Below are 24,383 nucleotides of genomic sequence, written 5' to 3'. Positions count from 1 at the left end.
TCACTCAAGTCACACCCACGGAACTCTGGCACAAGAGACTTGATCATTGCCATTTTGAAAGAATGCTAAACATGAAAAAAAGGAAATATGCAAAAGAAAATTTGAAAAAGTTTCAAATGGAAGAATGCAAGTCTGTTAGCACACCAATGAATCAAAAAGAGAAGTTTAGCAAGGAAGAAGGTGTTGATAACATTGATGAAGGATATTGTGGGAGCTTGATTGGATGTCTAATGTATCTCACTTCAACAAGATCAAACATTCTTATTTTCTAAAAAGAACAAAATTGGAATTTTTGTTGACAATCAAGTAGTCATTGCTATTGCAAACAATCCCATGTGTCATGGGAAGATTAAACATTTCAACATCCAGGTTTATTATTTGATAAAGATGCAACAAAGTGGAGAAGTGAACTTAATTTACTGCAAGTCTAAAGATCAATTGGCTGACATGTTTACAAAGTCACTACCTATCAACAAACTTGAACTCAAAGAATTGGAGTTTGCAGTTCCAAAAGCAAGGAGGAGTGTTGAAGATATACTTTTATAACTGCATAATATTTTATTTTTCAGTTTTTAAGATAGAATTTAAAAAATAAGTTGATTTCCTATATTTTAGGAGTAAGGCAGTTTTAATGGATTAGCCTAGTCAATAAGTGGTTCCTATCTTTAAGGAGCAAGTTAGTTTTAATATTCTGTTTTGCTAATATCTTGTTATCTAATTAGTTTATCCTTTACTATTTATTATATCGCTGCTGAGAACAATTTGAATTAGAATAAAATAATTTTATTTCCTTCACATACGTATTGTCTCTCTTCTCTCCTTTGTTTTTTATAATTTCCTTCTCAAAACTAACAGTATCTTTGGTCAAAGGGTTACACTTTGAATGTAATTTCCTACAATATTTTAATAAAAAATGTAAGAAACACACATTCTTATTGAAAATTTATTGAAAATTAAAAAATTAAATAAGTCTCACGTCTTATTTAATAAATTTTAACCCTCTTGGTTTTATAATTTTGAATAAAACTTAACTAATGAAAAAGAATGTGTTAATGGATGCAAATGGAAAACTATATAGAGAGAGTTGTATGATATATTTGTAAAAAATTGTGAGCCAAACATTATGACCTACAACATTTTGATTAGTTTGCTTTATTAGTGTGGCAAAGTTAACAAGGCTGCGAATGTGCTGATGGTTATGAAGGGGCAGGGGTTAACTTATGCTTATAGTCATGAACTTATGATCCTTTTATTTCTGCTTTATGCAAAGAAGGAAAAATTGATTTGGCAATAAAGTTCTTGGATAATATGATTTTTTATGGTGGCTTCCCTAAATATTTTAGTCACTATGGTTTAAGTTGAACTACAATGTGCATTAATTAATCTAATCAGCAACTCATTCTTTTGAGCATTGTTCTCATTTTCAAGAACAAGGAAGGGTACATAATCAAATTCTAGAGATTTGAGGAGGTATAGTAGTTTCAAATATTTCATGCCTAACAGAAGGAACTAGAGGAAGACTTTCCATGTGGCCTTGTTTCTGTAGAAGATGTCTCTGACAATTTTCAGCAGCCATCACCCCAGAAGAGTAAGCTCCATGCACAGATCCCTGGTGGTCATCCATGCTAACAGCTTCCCCGCCAAAGAATAGATTACCTACTGGTGCACGAAGCCTCTCATACACATCATCTGGCATCCCAACTAAATCACAAGCATAGCAACCAAGAGAGTTTGGGTCTGTTCCCCAATGTGACACAAGATATTGAACCTACAGTAGTCCATCAAAACTCAAAAATCAGGCTCCTGAAAGTGAGAAATTATTAGGTAGTCCTAAACCACCACTTGTCTATGGTCCTGACCAATCTCTATGTGACATATATTTAACTTTTTTAATTTATGAAAAAAAAATTAATAGCGCTTCATCATGTGTCATGTAGAGATTAAAAGTGGTGGTCCCAGCCCACATAATAATGAAAACTCATAACATGAGAGGTGAACTTACAGGCTTAGAAGCATCAGGAAACATCTTCTTGAGCTGTTGCATTGCAAAATTTGCAGCTGATTCATCAGACAGCTTTTCAAGGTCATAGGCAAACTTGCCAGCTGCCATATACACAAGAATTGGATGGCCTGTTGCCTTGTGGAGATTGAGAAAATAACCACAGGCATAAGAGGTGGGTGCAACTATGCCCAGAACTTCTACATTAGGCCAAAACACTGCATCAAATCTTAGGGCAATCTTATTTTCATTTCCCATACCAATATCTTTAATTGCTTCAGCCTTCCAATGAGGCAGTTTTGGTGAAAATTCAATTAAATTGGCCTTAAGGATTCCAATAGGGACAGTTACAATAACAGCATCAGCAACAAAGTTTCTGCCATCCTCAACTGTGACCATTACCATGTTGTAACCATCGGATATTTTGGTCACCCTACATGGTAAGGTTTCATAAAAGGATCAAAACCTGACTGCCTAACTACCCCTATGAGAGGAGGAGGTAACAGAAAAAATTGGTATGCGTTCTTGTTGATAAAAGTGACGAAAAATGATAATAATTAATTCCACAATAAATTATGAAAAATGATTATGCATCAAATCATGTAGCTAAGTCGTGCAATAAATTATACAGGCAAACCTGTGGTTCAAGCGTATATCAAGATCATTTGCAAGAGCTTTTACAACAGGATCATATCCTTGCACCATGAGTCCATGACCACCAGTGAGGATATGCTCCTGTAGGAAAATTAAGAACAAGAACAACACAAGCATTACTAAACATTGCCAAATTCATCTGCTACATACAGACGGAACCCTTATTTAAAATTTATCGACTTTAACAAAGGGAATAACTTAATGAATCAAGGGCCTAATGCAGAAATATACTTGATACTGTTCAGCAAAGATTTCTTTACAATGAAATAGATAGATATTTTTCATATCAGTACCCAAATGAGTAAGAAGCTACTATTACAGACAATATTTATATTATAATGCAAACCGTTCAATATAATTTTTGTGTAAATAGTATTTGCTGATAATGTAAAAGGATTTTACACAGTCATCCAATAAAAAATGTCATGTATGGTAAATTTGTTAACTTTTTGAATAATTACTTTCAAATTCACACCTACCATGATTTCTGATTGACAGTGCATGAAAAGTGAAGTCTAATTTATCACTGTCAATTTAAGTATCCAAACTTAACACATATCAGTATCCAAATTTACATCAATTTGATTTAGTATAGTAAACATTCAAATTTGCTATGATTACTTGATGAACCAGTCTATCTCACAAACTCAAATAATATGTTTTTCTTTTACTTTCATAAGCATGACCTTTTCATTTAGAAAAAAGAAGAGACTGAAAATCTAAGATTCAAAACACGAAAAAAAGTTAATTGACTTCAGTTGCAGCAAATACTGCTCAGTTTAGGTTAAATGTTGAATATATCCCCTTAAAATAATTATTATCTTCAGTTTCCTCAAATTATATAGCATTAATGTTTTTCTTAGAGGACCTATGACATAAGTGACCATTTATTTTGGAAATCTCATGTCAAATGAAAAATATCAAGTAACTCAGCCTATGATACCATATGCCAAACATACACCTAGTGGGATAAGGTTTTTGTTGTTGTCTTTGTATTCTCTTCTAGAAGTTTAGTGACGTTCAGAAATATAATGCTGTGTAGGAAATAATACTGTATAGGTTTCATAAAGGTCGGAAACTTAGATTTCTGCTAATTATATAAAAGCTCCAACAAAGCAGAATTCATCACTTATAGTATTAACAATTATCTAACCAGGGACCTAGTGGCAAAACGAGATTTCATAATGAAATCAAGACTCAAGTATAAAACTACAGAAAAAAGGACATGTGTAGAAGCTTAGGGGAAAGAGGATCTTGTGTCCTTCAACTAATATAATGGCACTTGCCTGATCCCAGGTTTTCAATGGTATGATATCCGCATCAGAAGCAAACCAAGCTTCCATTCTGCATATATACCATTGCAGCACTTCATGAGCAAGTCCTTGTTGCCTGCAGAAAACTTTGTCAGTTATATCGATAGATTGAAACTTCAAGTTTCAGTGCTTATACACAATATATGCTCTTACCAATCTCTTACCTTAGTTCTGGATGTCTATTTAACACAATTGAAATTGCTTGGAGAATAGGCATGTCATCAGGATGCTCATCCCTCACTTTTACTGTCTAGATATCTCACCAGAAAGCCATTAGATTCTAGTTTAAGATAACCACAACCGCATTCGTGATTAAAAGAAGCAACAGAAGCCATATGCAGCAAAGATCTTACCTCTGCCAGAATTCTCTTGTAAGTGTCTCCAACTTCCATCATAATGTGTTGAGGGACTTGATGACCATCAATGTTAAATAGCATACAGCTAGAAAGATGAAATAGAATTACTAGAAAGTAGAAGTATAGAAATGCAGAAGTTTCAGATGTTTGACACTTGTTAGAAAATCATACGTGAATGCCTCAGTTTAATGAGACAAAGATTGTAGAGCTGTCTTAACAAAAATTTCTATAATCATATGTAGATTTCAGTTAAAATGCTTTTGCTTCTAATCCTAATTACTACATCATAAACCTTCAAATACACCAATCTTGCAGAAACATGAAGAATAAATCTGAATTACTACCTTTCCAAGTCATGATCAAATATGACAGAGTTATCACCACCTGTATGATAGAGTGTAAGTCCTAATGCGCGTATCAATGGTGCCAAGGGATTCTCATTGCAAGCACCATGTAGCCTGGAAAATAATCAAGAAATAATCAATAAAACAAAGTTATTGAGTTCTGATTCATTTCACTGACAGTTCTTCACATTTCACTTATCAGATAAAAACTGTGTTTCCTCACGATCTCAAACATCTTTGAGAGATGTTTTACAGCATATGTATCCATGCTAAGAAATTTTCTTTCAGCATAAGCATCTGAAACTGAAAGTGCATTTAGCTTTTCTCACAGAAAATAAAACTCAGAATAAAATTTTTCAATAAAATTCGATAAAGGGGTAATGACTACATTAAATTTCTCACACTGTACTGAATTTTAAGCCTCATGAGTGTGAAGAAAATTAAAAGACGAGAGAGAAGACACTTGGTTCTATAGACCAAACCAAACAGCATAAACCTCACTATTTGAGTAACCATTATAATTTAGAAACGACCATTAGCTTTAGAAGACAGAAAATATTAGCACTAGATTGACAAAATTAAAAAGAAAAATCATAAACAAAAGGTTATCATTGCTGTTATACAACTGGAAAGTGAGTATAGGTTATCATTTTTGGTACACTAGAGTCACAACAAATATACTAGAATAGCTTCATTCTATGAGAAAGGCTTTTTTTTTTATTACTAACTTGAAATTTTACATCAGGATGGACTCTTAGAAGCTTTAAATCACATGCAATTGTAATGGAATTACAGGGGAAAAATCCATTAAGTTGTGCCATTAAGTTGCAGTTCACACTTTTAGCAAACATTGTGTGCATTGTTTCGTTGAAGATAGATGTTTTTCTCTGTGGACCAACTATGTAGACAGGACTCAGGAGCCTTAAAAATTGGCAATAAGAGGAAGGTGTCAGGAAATCTCACAAAGTAGTATCTGAAAAATGAAATAGAAAAAATATTCCTTTTTTATAAAATGTTTTGTTGAACATCTTTCAAAATGGTAAAAAAATAATTGATGTTGAAAAGTGTGAGTGAGTTATTATAAACCCCTGATACCAACTCCTTTGAATATCTAAAAAATTGATCTAATCCATTTCTTTGAATATCTAAGCATGAGTGGCCTACCAACAAGTTTAACAAGATCAAATTCCTTATGCTTTGTGTGGTGGGCAAAACCCTGCCTTTTTAAAAATGGTACAATCAGTGATGGCTAGTGAGAAGATGTTAATCTTTTATTTATCAAATAGTGTGTTAGCAACAAAAAACAATTATAGTAAAACAAGTAGAACTTACCATGAGGCTCCCATATCTACTGGACAGCCAAATGAGTAATCAGTATAAATCCTGCCACCTATCCTATCCCTTGACTCCAATACAATCACCTAACCAAATGATAAGAATAAGCCAAAGTAGAAAGCAATAGTAAATATTTCCTTGACGTAATTAAAGATATTAGAAAGAATAAATAAAGATGAAATCTGACAATCATGATGATATGACACCTTAAAAGATGCATCATGGAGACAACGCGCAGCAGCAATTCCTGATATTCCAGCACCAATAACAATAAGTGTAGGAGGAGAATTGCATTGCCTCTTGATGTGTGAGGTAACAGTGCCTGGTGGACACCAAAATCACAAGGGGAAAAAAGTGCCCTTATATGTGGAAGAGAATGAACTAAATAAACCACATAATGCAAAATTTCTCTCTTGCTTTTTCAAAGACATGAAAGAACAAGAAGGAAGAAAACATAGATATGTAACCACCAACACAAAAATGGTATTCTATATCCATAATATATTCGCTTGAAATATTCAGAAAAGACACTAAAGTAAAATTTCACAGGCAAGCCGTGTAAACAATTGCATGTGCATCCCATTAAAGAATATAGATCATTATGTTATAATGCTCTAACACAAGAACAAATCACTGAAAAAGCCATACATTTCCCACAATTTCACCTCATCCAAAAGAATAAGCTACTTTGGGTTAAAGGGCAAAAAAACACTTTATTGTTATCTTCTTAATTAAAGTGCAACTTTCAAACATGAACAAATGAATTAGGGAATGTCAAGCAAGTAATGTGCTGTCATAACTTCTTTGAGAAGAAGATGGATGTACACAATTTAGAAAAGTGACAGTTAATTTTATGTGTGTCAAAAAATGAAGCCTTTTCGTGTGGCTTGGTGAGGTTAAAAGTTCATGGTCATTCCTGTGACAAGAATTAAGATTAACAGCATTGGAAATTGCCACCTAATTCAGCATTTTCCATTTTTGTTCAGTTTTTAAATCGAACTACTCAATATTTTGTGATTTCTGTCTTTCAGCAATTTATCATCTCGAAAATCAGAATAACAAAATAAACAGGTGGATCATTGGATTGTATATTAAATTGTTAACTTCTTATATAAAGATTCAAATAGGTATCAATCCAACTTTCCCTGCCTCTGACTCCAGCTAGAACTGAAAAAAAAAGAAGAAGGGATAAACAAGAACTGAAAAATCAACTTAAAATTAAATTATCCCAAGTCAATGTTTTTAGCACAAAACTTTTCAGTTGTAACGAAAAGGACAGCCATTCTACACGAAATAATTCCTCAAATAGTACTAATCTTACTTTTCCTTTCAATATGGAAGTCTGAAATTGACAGACAAACCAACTCAAACAAATAGAATCTCGTGTCATATGAAACAGATAATGGGACCCATGAGCTAGTTATTTTTGTCTAAAGGAGCGTGGTAACTGGTAACTGAGCCTCATCTATATTGTTGTTCCCTCATGTTATTTTTATTTTTCCTAAAAATATAACAGTGGACCACATAAGAACATGGTATGCACATGATATATAGATCAAGTAATAAGAACATAGTACGCCATGATATATAGATCAAGTAATAAAAAGACATCAGGAAATGCATCATACTCGTTACCGCAAACCACACCGACACTACATAGACGTGGCCATGTATGGCACATGCATCAAAGGCATCCATGCCATGGCAATTATGTCTTAGCTTCTCTAATGATTCCTCTCTTACATCCACAATTACACAACCTGAGACACTTAGTGTGAGTTTGGTTTAAGTATTTCTCGTGTTGCAATACACGTTGAATGCAATTTTACCGAGAGGAAGCTTTGGAATTCAACGTGCTAAACACCAATACAAACACATCCTTAATTGCAAACAACTATTTTTGTAGCAAGCATCTACCATGTAGCATAATTCAGATCTTAATTAGTCCAATACCATTTTAGAGACAGGTCTGACCGCCAGGAATGCAATCACTGACATGGCAATTCAACATTCAGAAATAGTACTATTCGTGCACAATATTACTGTTATATTGACATATATAATGGCAAAACACTCAACATAAAAAGGTAAAATCTAAAAGTTTCAAACATAAAAGTTAGCAGCCAAGAGCTGTAGCTCAAATGTCACCCCTTTAGGACTATTTGATCCCTAGATCAAGTCCCACACAAATGGCTTTGGCCAAGTAAACTTTAAGCAACCAACTTCAATTCCTACTAAGTTTCAAAACAGTTGAACCTTTCCTTTGCAATGAAACTATAGAAAATGAGAACAAAGGCAAAACAAACATATAGTGAGCTTATGAAACCATACATAAAAACTGTGTGTGCATGTGAATACGATTGAGAGTAAGAAAATACTAACCATCTATCAAATTTGTGGAGAATAATTCTTTTGCGTCCATAGAAATGGAAAAAGGATCACAGAACTTGCAACAGAAGGGTAGACAGTCAAAAGGGTTTGTTGAGATGAACCAATGGAATCAAAGGGAATAGATTGGAAGAGAAACACAGTTTACCAAACCAGCTCAAAACTCATAAGGTTAGAGGCTTAGAGCTGAAATGTTTTTTTTTTTTTTTGTTATGAAAATGAAACAATCTCTACCGATTGTGGCCTCAGATTTGCAGGGTCAGTTTCATAGATCAAGGGAGAATTGGCAATGCCGTCTCAGTTCTCTCTTCCACAATCACATAACCACACGTTTTTCTCTTCCTCTGAATCTCTCTCTCTCTCTAAAACTAGTGAGAGATCCAATAACCAACGGCACTTTGTTGGTGTAATGTAATAAACTTAGAATAATATATATTATATGGAACAAAAGTAAATTAACATACAATACAAATACCCGCCAAACACCTTGTCTGTGCTATTGTACATGCCAGAGATATTTATATCCGTGCGTCCACGTCCAAATTCCTAACTATTAGGCACATGTAACACATTAATCAATCACTTTTATTTATTGCATTAAGCTTTTCCAATACTATGCATAGGATTGAAAGGAGTATTTCTGTCATTGAGGTAAATCTTTTGCTGGATCTAAAGTCGCTCAACAGTCCATTGCATCTTCAATCTATGTTTTTTCCATGCAAAGAATCAAGATTTAAACTCCTTTTTACTTGCTTAAGTCACCCGACTCCATTTCTACTCATATCTAAGTACTTGCTGGTTAATTGTATTAAGTTTTTGAGTCAAATAAAATGTTAATGTTGAAACAGCTATTATTGTAAATTTTTAACAAAAATATTAATGGAATTAAATAAACTTAAAAAGAAGAATTTTAAAAGTTTCAGGAATCAGATTTAAGAAATTTTTTTAGAGAACTAAAATCAATATGAAAAGTAAAATCATATTTAATCCTATTTTATATTCTTATATAAATGGAAAGTAAAATGTTTAATGTTTTAAATGCAGTAATATCTAAATTTAATCTACACCATTGGATATATAGAGCATGTAAATATAAATATCTGTCTAACACGGGATGTGGAAGTAATCCTAACAATTAACAATCATTCTCATATAAAGCCGCCAAAAAGAAAAATTAATGATCTGGGGCTACTGACAGCTTCACGGAGACAGCAATCTTTTCTTTACAACTCACGGACAGTAACCAAACACTAACAATCATGAATTTAAGAAAGATAATGTTTAGTGGGGGCACTTTTTTGATCTTAAAATAGCTTGTGGGAAAAAGTATCAAATTTTAAAACTAATCAAACTATTTTTTGGGTGACTAGTTATTAGTTAGAGGAGAAATTATTTGATGATTTTTTATCACATATCATTTTTTTTCTTTTGTTATTATGATATTGGTATAAGATATGTATCAATTTTGTTGATAATTAATTTTAATTAAAAAATTTAATTGATCATAGTTGGTAGAATCACCTTCTTTAAGACTTTCTTTGACCATTGCAGCTAAGCCGGTCGATCTTGATTTGGGGAAAAAAGTATAGTGCAAAAGCATTGTACGGACTATAATAGCAGTAATAGTAATACAAGAAGTGACTGATTTGACCAAACATCACATTTCACTTGTTAACAAATTTACAAAGGTACCAACTTGATCATAAATAATAAAGATTAAAATAATAAAGAATTATCGGTGTAAAAGTTGGAGTAAGAAAGAGATAAAGAATTATAAATATAAAAGTTGGAGTACGATAAAGAAAAAAAGAGAGATAACAAAAAAATAATAATTTAAACGTGAAAAAATGTAATTAGAATGCAATGATGATGGACTTAGTATGTCAAAATTAATGTAAAAGATTTTCTCTATTTAGTGAAAATCCTTATTTCTATTCTCATCTATTGAATTATCTTATATTTGGTTTCCCGCACAAGAAAGACAAAAATTCTTTAGAGTAAAACAAATGTCAATTTATTTTTAACAATGAATTCATTTAGATGCATTTTCCCGTTCTTTAGACAGTAATCATTTTTCAATGCATTACCCTCAAAAGTACATAAAAGAATAATATAAACATAATTGCATTAAATAAATAAGAGTAAAGAATTAAGTTACAAGAGTTTGACCCTTCAACACCCAACAAAAGGAGTTTAGTCTCTCAATCATGAGAAACTTTACACTTCAGGGACTAACAAAAGAAAGTGTTGGATGACTAATAACAATAAAACCAATGCTTTGAGACTTGGTGTGTCTTTTCCTGCTTTCTATTCCTTTTGTAGGCCTATGCTAGCTTACTTTTCACGCTTAGTGCGGGCTTTCGCGCTAAGTGCGCATCTGAGCTTCCTTGTGGGTCTTTTCGCGCTAAGCATGTGTTGCGTACTAAGTCTAAACTTGTCCGTTAAGCGAGAGTGCTTGCTGAGTGAGTTGTCCAATCATTCTTCAATAATTTTTCTTCAAGGTCTTTTCTTTCATTTTTTGCATCAATTTCTTCTTTAAAGCACTTAAAATCTTCTTCTTTTGAATCTGTTAATAAAAAATTACAAAAATATTAATTTCTTAATTAATTCCTTAAAAATATTAATAAAATAAAGAAATTACACTCACTTATTAATAAAGATTGACTATCAAATTAATTTAGATTTCACGTTTATCATCACTCTGTATTATCAAATGAAATTTACTTTATAAAAGGACATACTTATTTTGACTATATAATTTGAATTTTGACTCATTCATTTAAATTTTGACTTTATTACGTGCATTTTGATTCTCTCGTTTAGTAAAATTGCCAGTTTTTTTTTAATTCCGTGATTAATACTTCTTAAATCTTTAAGACTATATATTTATCATATTTATTATTCTTATTTCTTTCTTGAATATACATTAAAATTTATCTTTTATTTTTATTTTCATCACATGGTCCATTAAATTTATTACTTTTTTTCCTATCTTTCTCTCTATCAAAAGTCAAAATTTGTTTAGAGTTCAATTTTACATCAACAATCCATCATTGATAATTACACTTATTTATGTAGTAATAGTGAGTTCATACTTAAATGATAAAAAAGAATTTAATAATTTATTAAGATATTTATATTACATTAAAATAATTATTGGTCACGTAAAAATGTATTAATATTTGTTTTAAATTTATATTTTAAAAAATAATCATAACACTTCTATATACTTGATGTGTGATTATGTAATTACAATATAATATTTGTGAGTTTTATTATCTTTAATCTCCTCCTTCAAAATTTTAATGGAAAATATTTAGCAGTATTTATTTAATTTAAATTTTAAATGTTTATTTCATATTATATTTTATTTTTATATATAAAAGGTATTTTTTATAATTAATAAGCATACTTGAATGATTTAAGTTCCTATTTGGGATGTGACATGGAAATAATTTTGTTGTCGATTGCATTATAGTACATACAATATCAATGGTGCAGCAGATAATAGATGTTGTGGCATTCTTAGTATCGTCAAGTTGCTAGAAACAGAAACTATAAGAGATATCAGCCATTCAAAGTTTCAAACTGTTTAAGCGATGTGTTTAATGCATCCACATATATACATGGGTGTTGTTAACCGGTATTTTTAGGATATTAATTAAAGAATTAAAAAAGTATTTATTATATGAATTATATAATAACATAAAAAATATTATGAGTAATATAATTTTTTTTTCAATAAAAATATTTTTATTTAAATTTCTTAACCAATACTCTAAAATATTTATCTCACTCTCACTCTCTCTTTGTATATATATGTATACCAAAATTGAGATGTCCACACATTCCTTAATGACAGCTAGTTAGCAGTATTTATCAAGCACAACATGTTGTCTTAAACATATATTGTCATCTGCTAACTAACCCTAATTAACAACATTGGTGCATGGTGTCAAGAAACGCAAGAGTTAATAGTCAACATTTCCTCATTCTTGAATCGTGACATGTAATAAATTTATCATCATCAGTTAAAGGATCTCGTTGAATATGGATATTTAGATATTAATTAAGAAATCAAGAGAAAAAATATTATTATATAAATTATAAGAGAACATTAGAAAGATGGTAGATGATATAATTTTGTGTCTTTTAATAAAAATATTTTTATTTTAAGTATCTTAAGTAAAATTCCTAGGACATTACATTTTTTTTAGTTATAAATTTAGTTACCACTATAACGACGTTATTCTACTTTTTTTTTTTTTTTACTTCATAGTATTCTACTAGTATTAATAAGTTCGTTAGATTCTTTTCTGCATTATTCACCTGACTTTCAACAACAATATCATTAAAGGTTCAATATCTTCACATTAAAGATAATAAAAAAACAAATATATGTCTAAGAAAATAATATATTATATTCACATTAAAGGTAATTGATTAGTTTATAAAAATAAAATAATAACATCTGAATATCATTATTCCTGCCAGATTATTATTAAAGGAAATACGGACAGTCGCCCCCTGAATCCAAAAAAACTTCCTTAAAATCCATTTTGACTTTATATATTTACTTATGTCTAGTATGTGTGGAAGTTTCGATTTATTGTACGGTGGTGACCTTCTGTGGGCACGTCTTATTATGCACCACTAAATTCTAATAAAAGTTTAGCTTATAAAAAAGCCTTTTATAAAAAAAGTATCCAAAAAAATATTTTAAATTGTCTATACAATATACAATAAATTTTATCAATTAAAAAAGTATATTACTCTTCTCAAATATATATATATATATATATATATATATATATATATATATATATATATATATATATATATATATATATATATATATATATATATATATATCAGGTTTGTGTAGGAAGTAAGCTATCTTTAGAACCACTCTTCTCAAATAATAATACGTATATATACGGAGGGCCAACCAAAGGCAAAATTATAAAATTGATATCTCCAATTTTGGATTTACTCCCAGTTTTTTAATTCATGAATTTGGTTCCCCTATTTTATAAAATTGTATAATGTTGATCTTTCATGTCACAATTGGACGTTGACTGTTATAAAGGAATATTAAATGTCATGTGTTACGATTTTATTAGATGATGACTGTCACGTGTCATGTTCTGATTGATCAATGAAAACAACAATACATTTTATTTTTAATAGAATTGACATCCAATCAAAACATAATACATGACAATCATCATAAGAACGTGACATGTGACCGTTAACATTACTTGTTAGCAGTAAACGTCAGAGGACCAACATTACATGATTTTGTAAAATAAAAAGACCAAATTCATGAATTAAAAAATTGAGTGATTAAATTCAAAATTAAAAATAAAGTAAGACCAATTTTATAATATTCCCTTTCCTAAACTACTTACACATGCATCCGTCCAAAGCAGTCAATGTTTCAACACGTGTTAATTGTTGGATTCCCTACCTACTCCATTACCGACAAACCGGAGGACAAATCATGAAAAATGCACATGTAGTATTAGTGTACCGAATTTGTCTGAAACCCTTCCCCTGTTATATCCATTACTAGTACTATTTAATATAGTGATTTTATTATTTGAAAATCGAATAGCAAAATAAAAATAATGAAAAGTGGAGTTTGAAGGAAGATAGGAGAGGAAAGAGGGATAAAAAAAAGAATTTGAAGGTAGAGGGAATGTAAAAATTAAAATGTGGATGAATTAATATTAAATTATTTATTTTTATTTTAGTATATAATTTAAAATTTAGATATTTTGTTCGTCAATATAAATATGTCAAATTTTTATTTTAATCCATATAAATTATATTTATTTTAGTTTTCGTTCTTGTAAATTAACGATGATGTTATACTACATGTGAATTGTGAATTAAGATTAACGTTCACTTTTAAAATAATATATTCTATAAATAGAAGTGTAACACCTATGTTCTCCAACTGAAGAATGTTGTTTTGTTGCTCAACATTTTATATATCAATCGTTAAACTTAGATATATTTTCAATTTTTCGATATATTTTCAATTTTTCATATAATTTAAAGAATATATGTGTGTGTATACACTCTCAAAGCACCTTCTTACAATGTAAACATTTCATATAATTCGCTAGCCATAATGGCCCAAAGCGAAATAAGGACTCAAAAGAAGTGGCCCAAAAGTGCACAAAAATCTAACTACTACAGGAAGTACCTATTCATACGAGGGAGTTGTTATTGTTTCCTATCACCATTTAAAAATTCTAAATTTACCTTCACTCACAATACACAACGGAGTTATGCTTCTGCTCCATTAGGGGGTGCCAAAGCTATTGTTCTAACAGAATTGAGATCCTATTATATAATAACAAATGAAATATTAATTATGTTGTATATTTTTTTGCATCCCTTATATATCAAACCGTGATTTCATTATGCATAAGAATTTATGAAAAAATTGTACAAAGAGTCGTGGGATGAAAAAGGGTGAGGTGAAATGTTTAAAGGATATTTGGATAATTGTATTTGACTAATAAGAACCAACAATAATTTTGTAAGGATCAATAGTAACACCCTTCATCTTCATCTGAAACTGAGTCCAAGTAGACTAATAGTCTATTACAAATAGAAAGTCAGAAGAAGAAACCCCAAAAGCAGCTAATAAATAATAATTTAGTACCCTTTTTTAGTTATTTTATTTATAATTTAGTACCTTTAGGGTTTAATTTAATGACTGTTCGACTCCGATTTTAGAATATATTGTCCAAAAGAGTTGAATCGAAAAAATCTAATATGCAGTAATGGGCTAGACTTAGCTACAATATTCGAAAAAGAATTTGCAAACAAATCATTTTCTTTGGAAGATAAGTTTCATAATCAAGCCATAATCTAGGAATCGGTCCCATTCCACTCCACCGAAACAAAACTCTCAAAAACATGAAGCTTGGTCAAAACTAGACTGCACTAAATTTTCATTTGATTTCATGTCAGTCTCTTCTTTCATATTCTGAGCTTACACAACAGTTACAAACATCATTTCATTTCCATAACAATTATGCTATCTTTCTTCATCATTTTCCTTAACCATACAATAATTGATTTTGTCATAATTCCAAGACACTCGTTTTTCCTTTACAAACCCCATTCATCATATTCACACCCAATCCGCCATGCTTCTTCTTCTCCCCTCTAATTTTAAACTTCATTTTTTCTCTTCCCTTTGGCAATTCCATCCTTGCGTTTTTACCTTCTTTTCCATTAATGTCATTGCTCTGTAATAAGCCACTGTTTTCCTCCGCAGCAAGTAAATGTTCCCACAATTTTTCATCACATTTCCTCTCCTTAACCAAAACCTGATTACAGTTTTCCTTGGGAAAATCTGGGAGCCATCTTGGTATGTGAGTTTTCGCTTGCTTAGATAAGCACATTGACGTACCAGAATCAATGGTTACTTCAGAAACATTTCTGAATGGAATTGGTTTAGCAAATGGAATTTTGTTAGAGAGGTTGACAAAATTCATAATCTCTTTTAGAGCTGAAGACCCCAGCAGGTTACTTTTGTGTATCATTGAACCACCAGGAAATCCTAGAACAGAACACAGATCATGAATGCCATTGATGAGGTCAAAGAGGTTGGAGTCAGTACGATTGGAGGCATTGGCAAAAGAGGAAGCTGACCTCACAATGGCTTCCATATATCTTGTGGAAACATTAGTTAAGGCTTCAAGAGCATGGTGTTTGGAGATTTTGTATCCAACTGATTGGCAGATTTGAGCAACAGCAGTTTTGGCTATAGCAAATGAGAATTCTGATGTGTTGTCTGCTACTTGAGCAACATTTACTCCCAGACCCTTCTTTTTTCTTTTTGCTCTGCGGGGTAGTTTTGATGTGGCATTTGTGCTGCTGTTGTTTTCCATAGGGTTCATGGAAAAATAGTCAAAAAGTGAAAGGTAAGAAGAGAGATGGAACTCAGAACCCTATGAAAAACCCTGGTGTACAATTTGTCCCTGATATGGAAGCGATGCATACTAGCTCCTTTCCTGCCACCAGGCCAGGGAATATAACCAATAAAATTTAACAAGACTTACACTTAAAAATAATGAAACATACTTCATAGTTTCCACAAAAGGGAGAGTCATTCAACTTTTATCATACAACAGTTTCTATAGGTGCTCATATATTGTAATTTGCTCATTCCATTGATGATTGAGCTTCAATTTGAAAGAAGACAAAAAGGATAAAGTAAGATCAATTCTGAATCCCGAAACACCATAAACATTAAATCCACAAATTATAAAAGAAACTCAATTGTTACTTCCTCAGACATGGAAAACCCCTTGATTAAAAAGAAAAGTAGAGCCACAACCAAAAAATGTTCTGAAAACTCTGGAATGTGAAACAGCAAAACGAGGAATAAATGTGACCAAGAAAAAAACAACAAAGAGACAGTTCCAGCCTAAGGAACAGGCCAACCCCACTATAACCACAACTTTCCTTACTCTCCTTCCCACTACCACGATTCCCATTTATCACTCTGCAAATGTAGCATCCAAAAGTAATTTTAAATTCTCGTAAGAATAGCATGCAAATTCGGTGCTAATACCGCGCAAGAAACACCCTATATGGATGAATGGGGGAGAGATGAACATAAGCTAGAAAGGGGTTGCTAACAAGAACACAAATTAATCAAACGAAAGAAGAAGAAATTATTGATTCATACATATAGAAGTAACGGTAAAAGTGATCTTACTCGATAATATGCAAATTCAAATATGTGCGGTGCCCTCATTTCCCGTTCGCCGCGGCAACCGGCAAGGTTAAGCGCAAAGAAGACAAGGCTTGTTTTGTTTGTGTTGGGGGACGCATCACTATCAATTGGGTCCAATGGGCTGCTTGGGCCTCAAGTAAGTGTTGAAAGTTGCTCAAAACCAAAAATTATAAGATTTTTTTTTATTCAAACAAAACATAATGAGTATTGAGTAGGATTAAGTTACTAGTAACTTTTGGAAGAATTAATCCATTTAATAATTTTTTTATATGTTAAATATTAATAATTTTATCATTAAATATTTTCAAATGATCAAAATAGTTATGCAAGTTATATATATATATATATATATATATATATATATATATATATATATATATATATATATATATATATATATATATATATATACTAGTTTAATATATTATGTCGTATACAGGTATTAATTTTATAATTTACTTTTATTATTATAATTTTTATAAATTTGTTTATTATTTTTTAATTTTCTAAAAATATGCGTCAATTGAATGTGTTTTGCATGTGTATATTAACAATCATGAATATTACGTATTTTTTATTAATTAAAAATGGTAAAAGTAATTTACATTTCATTAGTATTTTTATGAATCCAACTTGCCCACATGCATTTTTAATTACTTTATTTTAGTTAACTTAATACTCATCATCGGGCAAAAATACTTCGTTTGGGGAGATATGCCTCATCATAAGAGGACTCATACGTTGGCTTGGCAAAAAACTTGTCAACGCAAATTATTAGGAGGTCTAGGTATAAAATCTACTAGGGAGGTGAATAGTGCCTTCATGCTCAAAAGCTTCGTGGGATCTGTGCAAGAACGATGATAAGGCTTGGGCACAAGTGGCTTAGAGCTAAGTATAAATGTGGTGATGATTCTATCCCCATTGTTAATGTACTAAAGCTCCTTCAAATTTTTGGAGAGGGGTTTGCTATAATTGGAATCATTTCCTTAAATAACATAGCTTGGAGATTGAGTGAAAGCTAGCTTTTAAGGTATGCTTGGATTCCCAAATTTGGTAAACTACTGTGTACATTATGAACAATCAACATCTTCAAAAGTATGGCACTTCGTGGAGAATGATGGTAATTGGAATGTTAATGCCGTCCTCTATTTTTCCTTATCTTGCTAGTTAATAAAATTAAGGTCCTTGTTCCTCCCTCTAATACCAAAAGCATACCAATGATGGGAATAATGGGATCTTTAGTGTGGCTTATGCTTACGTAAGTCTTTATGCTCATAATTATAGGCGTAGGGTCTTCTAGCCACATCAACCTCATCTTGACACCTACGTTTTTTCTCATAAAAGTCTTTGTTTTTGTTGAAATTTTCAGATAAGTGATAAGCAAGATCTTCATTCTCTTCACCATCTCTGTCAAAGAGTGAAGATATGATCAATGGTTCTGTTTGTCACAAGCAAGTGCAACAGACAAGAACATCATCCAAAGTGATAGTCATCTCTCCAACAGGCAGATAGAAAGAAGATGTCTCTTGATGCCACCTCTCCAAAAAGACATTTACCAAGTCCTTGTTTGCTACAGGATACCATGCCGCAACAAGGGCTGCTAACCCGATCAGTCCACATAAGCCCGAACTTATAGATGACAAGCTTCAACTAAGGGCGCTCCTAATGGATCCAAACATGATCAACACAGTGTTCCTTATAAGACAAACGATGAGACAAATCAATTGGACATCCTCCAAATGGAGATCATATCCTACCAATAGTTGGCTCTGGCTCTACCTGCTATTGCTCTTGTTGTTGCTCGTCATCATGATGTTGGCATGTCAATGCAGTCATTCTACGACGTTTCTCTACAGTATCTTCCCCTTCCTGCGAGGGGTCACATCCGACAACATATGATGTCTGCTTCGTGCAAGCATCTAAACAAAATGAAAAAATAAGCTAGTAATCATTCATAATAAACACTTATATTTAACTAAGACAATGAAATAAAATAAACTACATTTATTTAAAAGTAATAAAAAAATATAACAGAATCACAATTTTCTTGTGTGTTCCATCATAATGCACCATAAAATCATGATTTCGTTGTGATGCTGGAAAACAATAGAATGGAATCAAAGTTCTATTGTAGTTTTCCAAAAACACAAAAAAGATAACAAAACTCATTATGTTAACATACACAAAAGAATCGTGATTTTATTACTTATTTTTTCAAAAAAAAAGATGAACGAAATCATGATTTTATTGTAGCTACATCTACAATAAAGTCATGATTTCGTTGAAGGTGAATTTGTGAAAAAAAAATGATACCTCTAGGGAGTTGGAGAAGAAAAAGGTAAAGAGTTGAACGTGATGAGGAGAAGGAGGAGGAAGAGGAGGATTAGGAAGGAGAGGAATTGGGGAAGGAAAGAAAAGAAAGAAAAAAGAGGTTGGGAGGAGAAGAGAAAAAGAGAAAGAAAGAGAGAAGGAAGAAGAGAGTTCGAAAGAGGGAAGAGAAGAGGGAGGGTGGAGTTTTTGAAATAGTTAACAAAATGGAGTTTTTACTTGATGGTAGGAACCAAAAGGAGTAGGAACCTATAGCAATACTTTAACTTAAATATTCTAACGAGAAACCCGTTGGATGCTTTTATTCAAAATTCTATTCCTTGGCAAACTCCTCCACTTAGGTGGATGGTGTTATTCCAGGATCAAATCATCAAGCAGGTTGTGGTGGAGTTATTAGAAATAGTTGTGGAATTCTCATTTCAGCCTCCTCTGTTTAGATTGATTAGTGCCCTATCACTCACGCAAAGCTTTTGGGAGTATTTTTCATGGCCTCTCTCTCAAACTAGAAGGCAAGGCTATAATTGCATCATTTTGAAATCAGATTCCCTCTCAAGTTTCAACCATTAATCACACCTAGAGAGGGTGTCCGTTTCAACACCCATGTTACATACTCTTTTATAACTCAAATAAAAATGTTGGTCGATTTAGATGCTCAGGTTTAATGGGTTCACACTCTTAAAGAGGAAAACTAAGCTGATTATCAATTATTGAACATTACTAGAACTATAAAGATACACATTATCATGTTTGTATATTTACGTTTGCTTTTTTTATTTTTTAGTAAAGATAATGGGTATCTTTTACGGTAATGAATTCTGCTCGAGTAGGTAAAATGCAATAAGGGACAAAATTCTTTTTCTTTTTTAAGTATTTAATCCAATTATATATTTAAAACTTAAATTCTAAAAAAAATTCAATATTGCTAGTTAAATTAGAACAACCAACAATAATTACAAGTAGTATTTATTCAACTTACATATTTAAAACTTGAATACTAAAATGAAAATTTAAATCCAAGAATTTAATTGTAAAGCGTTGGTAATCACAGATTAAACATTTTTCATTGTGATAACTACCATTTAATGAACTGAGGATGTATCAAAATTAAGCTTCTTATCCGCCTTCTTTGAAGAATGAAACTAATTAGATCTGTAAATCAACATCATATGACCGCTAATTACATTTTTACATACTATGACTGAAAATTTCTAACACCAAAAAACTCTCAACCATTAATTTACAAAAAGAACAAAAAACAACCCTTCGATCTCAACTTTGTTTTTATTTATCCGTTTCAAACAAACAAAGCAGTTTGATTAGGAATGGAGCTGGTAGTGGTAGATCTATGAGGTGGTATTGGGGGTCTTCTACCCATGATGTTGTCACTGCTCCTATTTGCAATAAGAAAAGAACATGAACCCCTTTGAGAACCCTGCATAGATATAGCACTAGGACTGCACTTTGCTATCTGAGTCTCACCCATTACCCCTCCATAGCTTCTACAAGTCTTCAACTTCTTGTTGTATGGATTCTCTGGCTTGACAAGATCCTCCAAGCTGCTCACTTTTGCTAATGAAGTGAAAGACTGTGCCTTCCCCTCGTAATACTTGGAAATCCCCCTCCTAATTAATATTATCAAACACACAAACTTTAGAAGCAAAAACAAAAAAATTTAATTAAATTGCTGAAGTCTTTTTTACAATTGTTATGCATAACAGTATTTACTCAATCAATAAATAGTGTTTTTTTATATTTAGATTGAGAAAATAGTATATGCACAAATGATATGGATGATTATTACAATCATTAATCAGTTAATTGGGCTTATTTTATAATAATTATCTTAAATGTTTGTTTATAATGATTTTTTTTATCAATTAATAGTATAAACTATTCTAATTGTATATAGAAATTAAACGGTTATTGAACCTTGTAATAATTATTTTAAAAATTATATTCAGAATTATTTCTAATTAAGCAACTGTGTTTAAAAAAAAATTGCAAACTCAACAAAATCACATAAAGAACTAAAGGGGTGGAGAAAGAAGCTTACTGGATGGGAAGTTGTTGAAACAAAGAAGACATTTCATTCAACGGTTCAGTTACAAGTTGATCAGATGATGATGAAGAAGAAGAGGAAGTAGGGGATGTAACTTCTTCAAATGAATCAGAATCCAATGATGAACCACTTGAAATTCCAGATTCAGACTCAGAAGAAAAAGAACGAACAAGACCATACTCATCAACTTGTCCTTTGTTGTTATTATCATCACCTTGGCCAACCTTATACTTTAGCTGTTCCATCTCCTAACAAATCTTGTTTCTTAAGTACCCTTTTGGGGGTTTTATGTGTCAACTTTTTTATTCTTCTTCCCAATTAATCAATGAACCACACGCAACGATTTGTATCTGGCTAGCACTCAATGGGTGGAAAGAAACATGTATGCACTTTTCTCTGATCTAAAGCTGTAGGCTTTAAATAGAATCACAAGGTTGGATGGTTTATAAGCAAGACTTTATAAGATGTTGGATAAGATTAGTGTTATTTTTTTAATTCGTATTATCTATTTTATCATAATCTTTTTTGACAGAGAGAGTAAGATTCGGCTTTATCCGAAATTGATATTTCTTGTTCCCGTTAACTGAAACTCCCAGTCCCATGTCATCCTTCACCCTAGCTAGTGCCAGGTTTGGATAGGCGGTTCAAGAAAATATATATATATGAAAATCGTAAAAAGTATCAAAATTTACAACAATAATTTATATATTTTATCTAACCAAGTGAGTTAGAACACTTGACACAACTACAAATAATTTAATGATGTTTAATGCAAGTTAAAAAAAAAAAATATTCTGTTACGTTTAATTAAAATTATATATTTTTATAAAAAAATGTTATCAAACTGAGAATGTACAGTTTTTGAATTTAATTAATTAAAAGTGTTATATTATTTTGAGTATAGTAGGAATAATTGTAATATGTAAATTCTCCGGTAACATTTTTTACTATTTTTATTTTATTAATTAAAAATATTAAGTATTTTAATATTTTTAAGATGATGAATGAATTTACCTTTTGTTTAAAAATTTCTTTATAAAATATTAAATGTATTTTAGGAGAATTTCACAATAAAATATAAATTGCCACTATATGATTTTTCTTCAATTAAAGATATTTTGTTTATTAAATTAAGATTAAACAAACTTAAATTTGTAAGTATATGTTGATAACGACACATTAAATATGGCGCTTCTTCGATGGATTCAAAACCCAACAAAAATGTTTATACATAATTTCGTATAAGAAAAAAAACATTGTAAAAACGAAAACATGATTCTAAAAAATAAAATATATTATTATTATTATTATTATTATTATTATTATTATTAAGAAAAAAAAAAGTGTGAAGATCAAGGGGTAGTGCGTGGATTGTGAAATTGACAAGGAGTTTGGATAAGGGTGAAATTGACAAGGAGTTTGTAGCACAAGTGGATATCTCCAACACTGGAAAATGTCTGAGTTGAATGAATTTTTGATGTTGCCGTCATCCACTCCAGTATTTTATTGTTTAATTGTAAGGTATTTAATAATTACTTGTTTTTATAATAAACAATAGAATCTTTCAAAGTTTATCAAGTATAACTATGTAAAAATATCATCTGATTTTTTTTAATTTGTTTTATTTTGATCTTCTAAATTTAGTAAGTTTCTTATTAGTCTCTTGAAGTGTCTTTATTAAATTAAGTTCAGCAATTCCGGTCAATTTATCATATTAGTTTAGTCAATTTGGTCAATTTGATAACATTACTTTCACAACTCATAAATGTTATTAAGTTGACTTAGTTTTCTAATATTGAAATTAAAAGTTCTAATTCTTTACAATTGTTGTCTAACATATAGATCTTTGTAATTGCGCTACAATATTGTTGGTAGGTAGGTCATTCTGTAAGTTCAATAGTCAAAGCATATCACTATTAAAAATAAAAAAGGCTAGTAAGTTGAATAGTAATTTCATTTTTATAATTAGAATGAGAAATAATAATATTGTTTTACAAAAGTACATGTAACAAGTTTTAGGTTTGAATATTTGGATATGTACAAAATATATATGAAAATATATACTAAATTTGTTATTTTGGAGTTGTTTTATAAATGTTGAGAAAATAATTTATATACTTACGGTATAAAATACTCATTTATTTATAAGTTAAGGAAATGAGCATATATCTATTTAGCCGAAAAGCAACAGTTTTTTTTTTCTTTTCTGGTTTGGGGTGAGCCCAAATTTACCAATTTATTAAAACTCCACTTATACCTTTCTTCTTAAGATCTTAAGTGGGTTATCTAAGTCCCGTTTTTTTAAAAAATAAATAAAAGGAACTTATATTATATCATAATAATATGAGAGTCGATACATGGACTGAAATCAAAGATTTGTTGACAAGAAAATGATCTAGATGTCCTAGGAAAATATTCCTTTTCTGATTTTTACACTTTTGGGCCAACCGTATGGGCTTAAGTACTTGAAATTGAAAAGCATTCTAGAATTTAACATTCGAAAAACATTTGATTTCATTCCCGTTTGGAGAGAATTAAAACAAGTAAGCGAGGATCGATGCTATAGGCTATCTTCGTAACATTAAGGCATGAAGATATTTAATGGTAAATATTTTTGTGAAACCATTCATCAATTGCCAATTTGGGCAAAGCACTAATGGCAAAAGCTATCTTGGAGGAGAGCATGATTGGTAATTTTTGAATATAAAATAGAAAAAACTAAAAAAAGTATTTTTTTTATTATTAAATTTTCTATTTAATACATGTTTATACTTTGGGTACTAGTTTATGTCCATATATAAGTAGTTCTTTAATTTTTAGTCATGTGCAAATTAGAGGTA

At 30.9% G+C, this 24,383-nt stretch overlaps 2 protein-coding genes and 1 pseudogene across 4 annotated transcripts; all 3 read right to left on the bottom strand.

The window, feature by feature from the left end:
• Positions 1–1,227: 1,227 nt before the first annotated feature.
• On the bottom strand, positions 1,228–8,870 carry LOC114385073 (polyamine oxidase 5-like). 3 transcript variants are annotated; one of them, XM_028345034.1, is made up of 10 exons: positions 8,384–8,870; positions 6,208–6,323; positions 5,999–6,087; positions 4,667–4,780; positions 4,320–4,407; positions 4,131–4,216; positions 3,940–4,042; positions 2,637–2,734; positions 2,003–2,432; positions 1,228–1,768 (listed from the first exon to the last, which is right to left on the bottom strand). In XM_028345034.1, the coding sequence occupies exons 1-10, from the start codon at positions 8,421–8,423 to the stop codon at positions 1,448–1,450; spliced, it is 1,485 nt and encodes a 494-aa protein (XP_028200835.1). In that variant the 5' UTR covers positions 8,424–8,870; the 3' UTR covers positions 1,228–1,447. The 3 variants fall into 3 exon arrangements, with proteins under 3 accessions (XP_028200835.1, XP_028200836.1, XP_028200837.1); XM_028345035.1 differs by having other exon boundaries at positions 6,208–6,248; XM_028345036.1 differs by having other exon boundaries at positions 6,208–7,168; positions 8,384–8,869.
• Positions 8,871–15,280: 6,410 nt separating this feature from the next.
• On the bottom strand, positions 15,281–17,237 carry LOC114383587 (transcription initiation factor TFIID subunit 8-like). Its single transcript, XM_028343282.1, has 2 exons — positions 17,139–17,237; positions 15,281–16,428 (listed from the first exon to the last, which is right to left on the bottom strand). Exon 2 carries the CDS (start codon positions 16,312–16,314, stop codon positions 15,493–15,495), a length of 822 nt encoding a protein of 273 aa, XP_028199083.1. The 5' UTR covers positions 16,315–16,428; positions 17,139–17,237; the 3' UTR covers positions 15,281–15,492.
• A 3,286-nt stretch (positions 17,238–20,523) lies between these two features.
• LOC114384497 lies at positions 20,524–21,957 on the bottom strand (annotated as a pseudogene).
• Positions 21,958–24,383: the final 2,426 nt, after the last annotated feature.

This window comes from Glycine soja, chromosome 14 (assembly GCF_004193775.1).
Source record: "Glycine soja cultivar W05 chromosome 14, ASM419377v2, whole genome shotgun sequence".
NCBI classification, from domain to species: Eukaryota; Viridiplantae; Streptophyta; class Magnoliopsida; order Fabales; family Fabaceae; genus Glycine; species Glycine soja.
This window is presented reverse-complemented; position numbering and strand designations above follow the sequence as displayed.

Excerpts from the sequence above, each read along its gene's own strand:
- LOC114385073 (XM_028345034.1), bottom strand. The coding sequence starts at position 8,423 with ATGGACGCAAAAGAATTATTCTCCACAAATTTGATAGATG. Across the intron at positions 4,043-4,130 it reads AATAGACATCCAGAACTAAG|GCAACAAGGACTTGCTCATG; the intron begins GTAAGAGATTGG and ends AGTTTTCTGCAG. Across the intron at positions 2,433-2,636 it reads GATATACGCTTGAACCACAG|GGTGACCAAAATATCCGATG; the intron begins GTTTGCCTGTAT and ends CTTACCATGTAG.
- LOC114383587 (XM_028343282.1), bottom strand. The coding sequence starts at position 16,314 with ATGAACCCTATGGAAAACAACAGCAGCACAAATGCCACATCAAAACTA.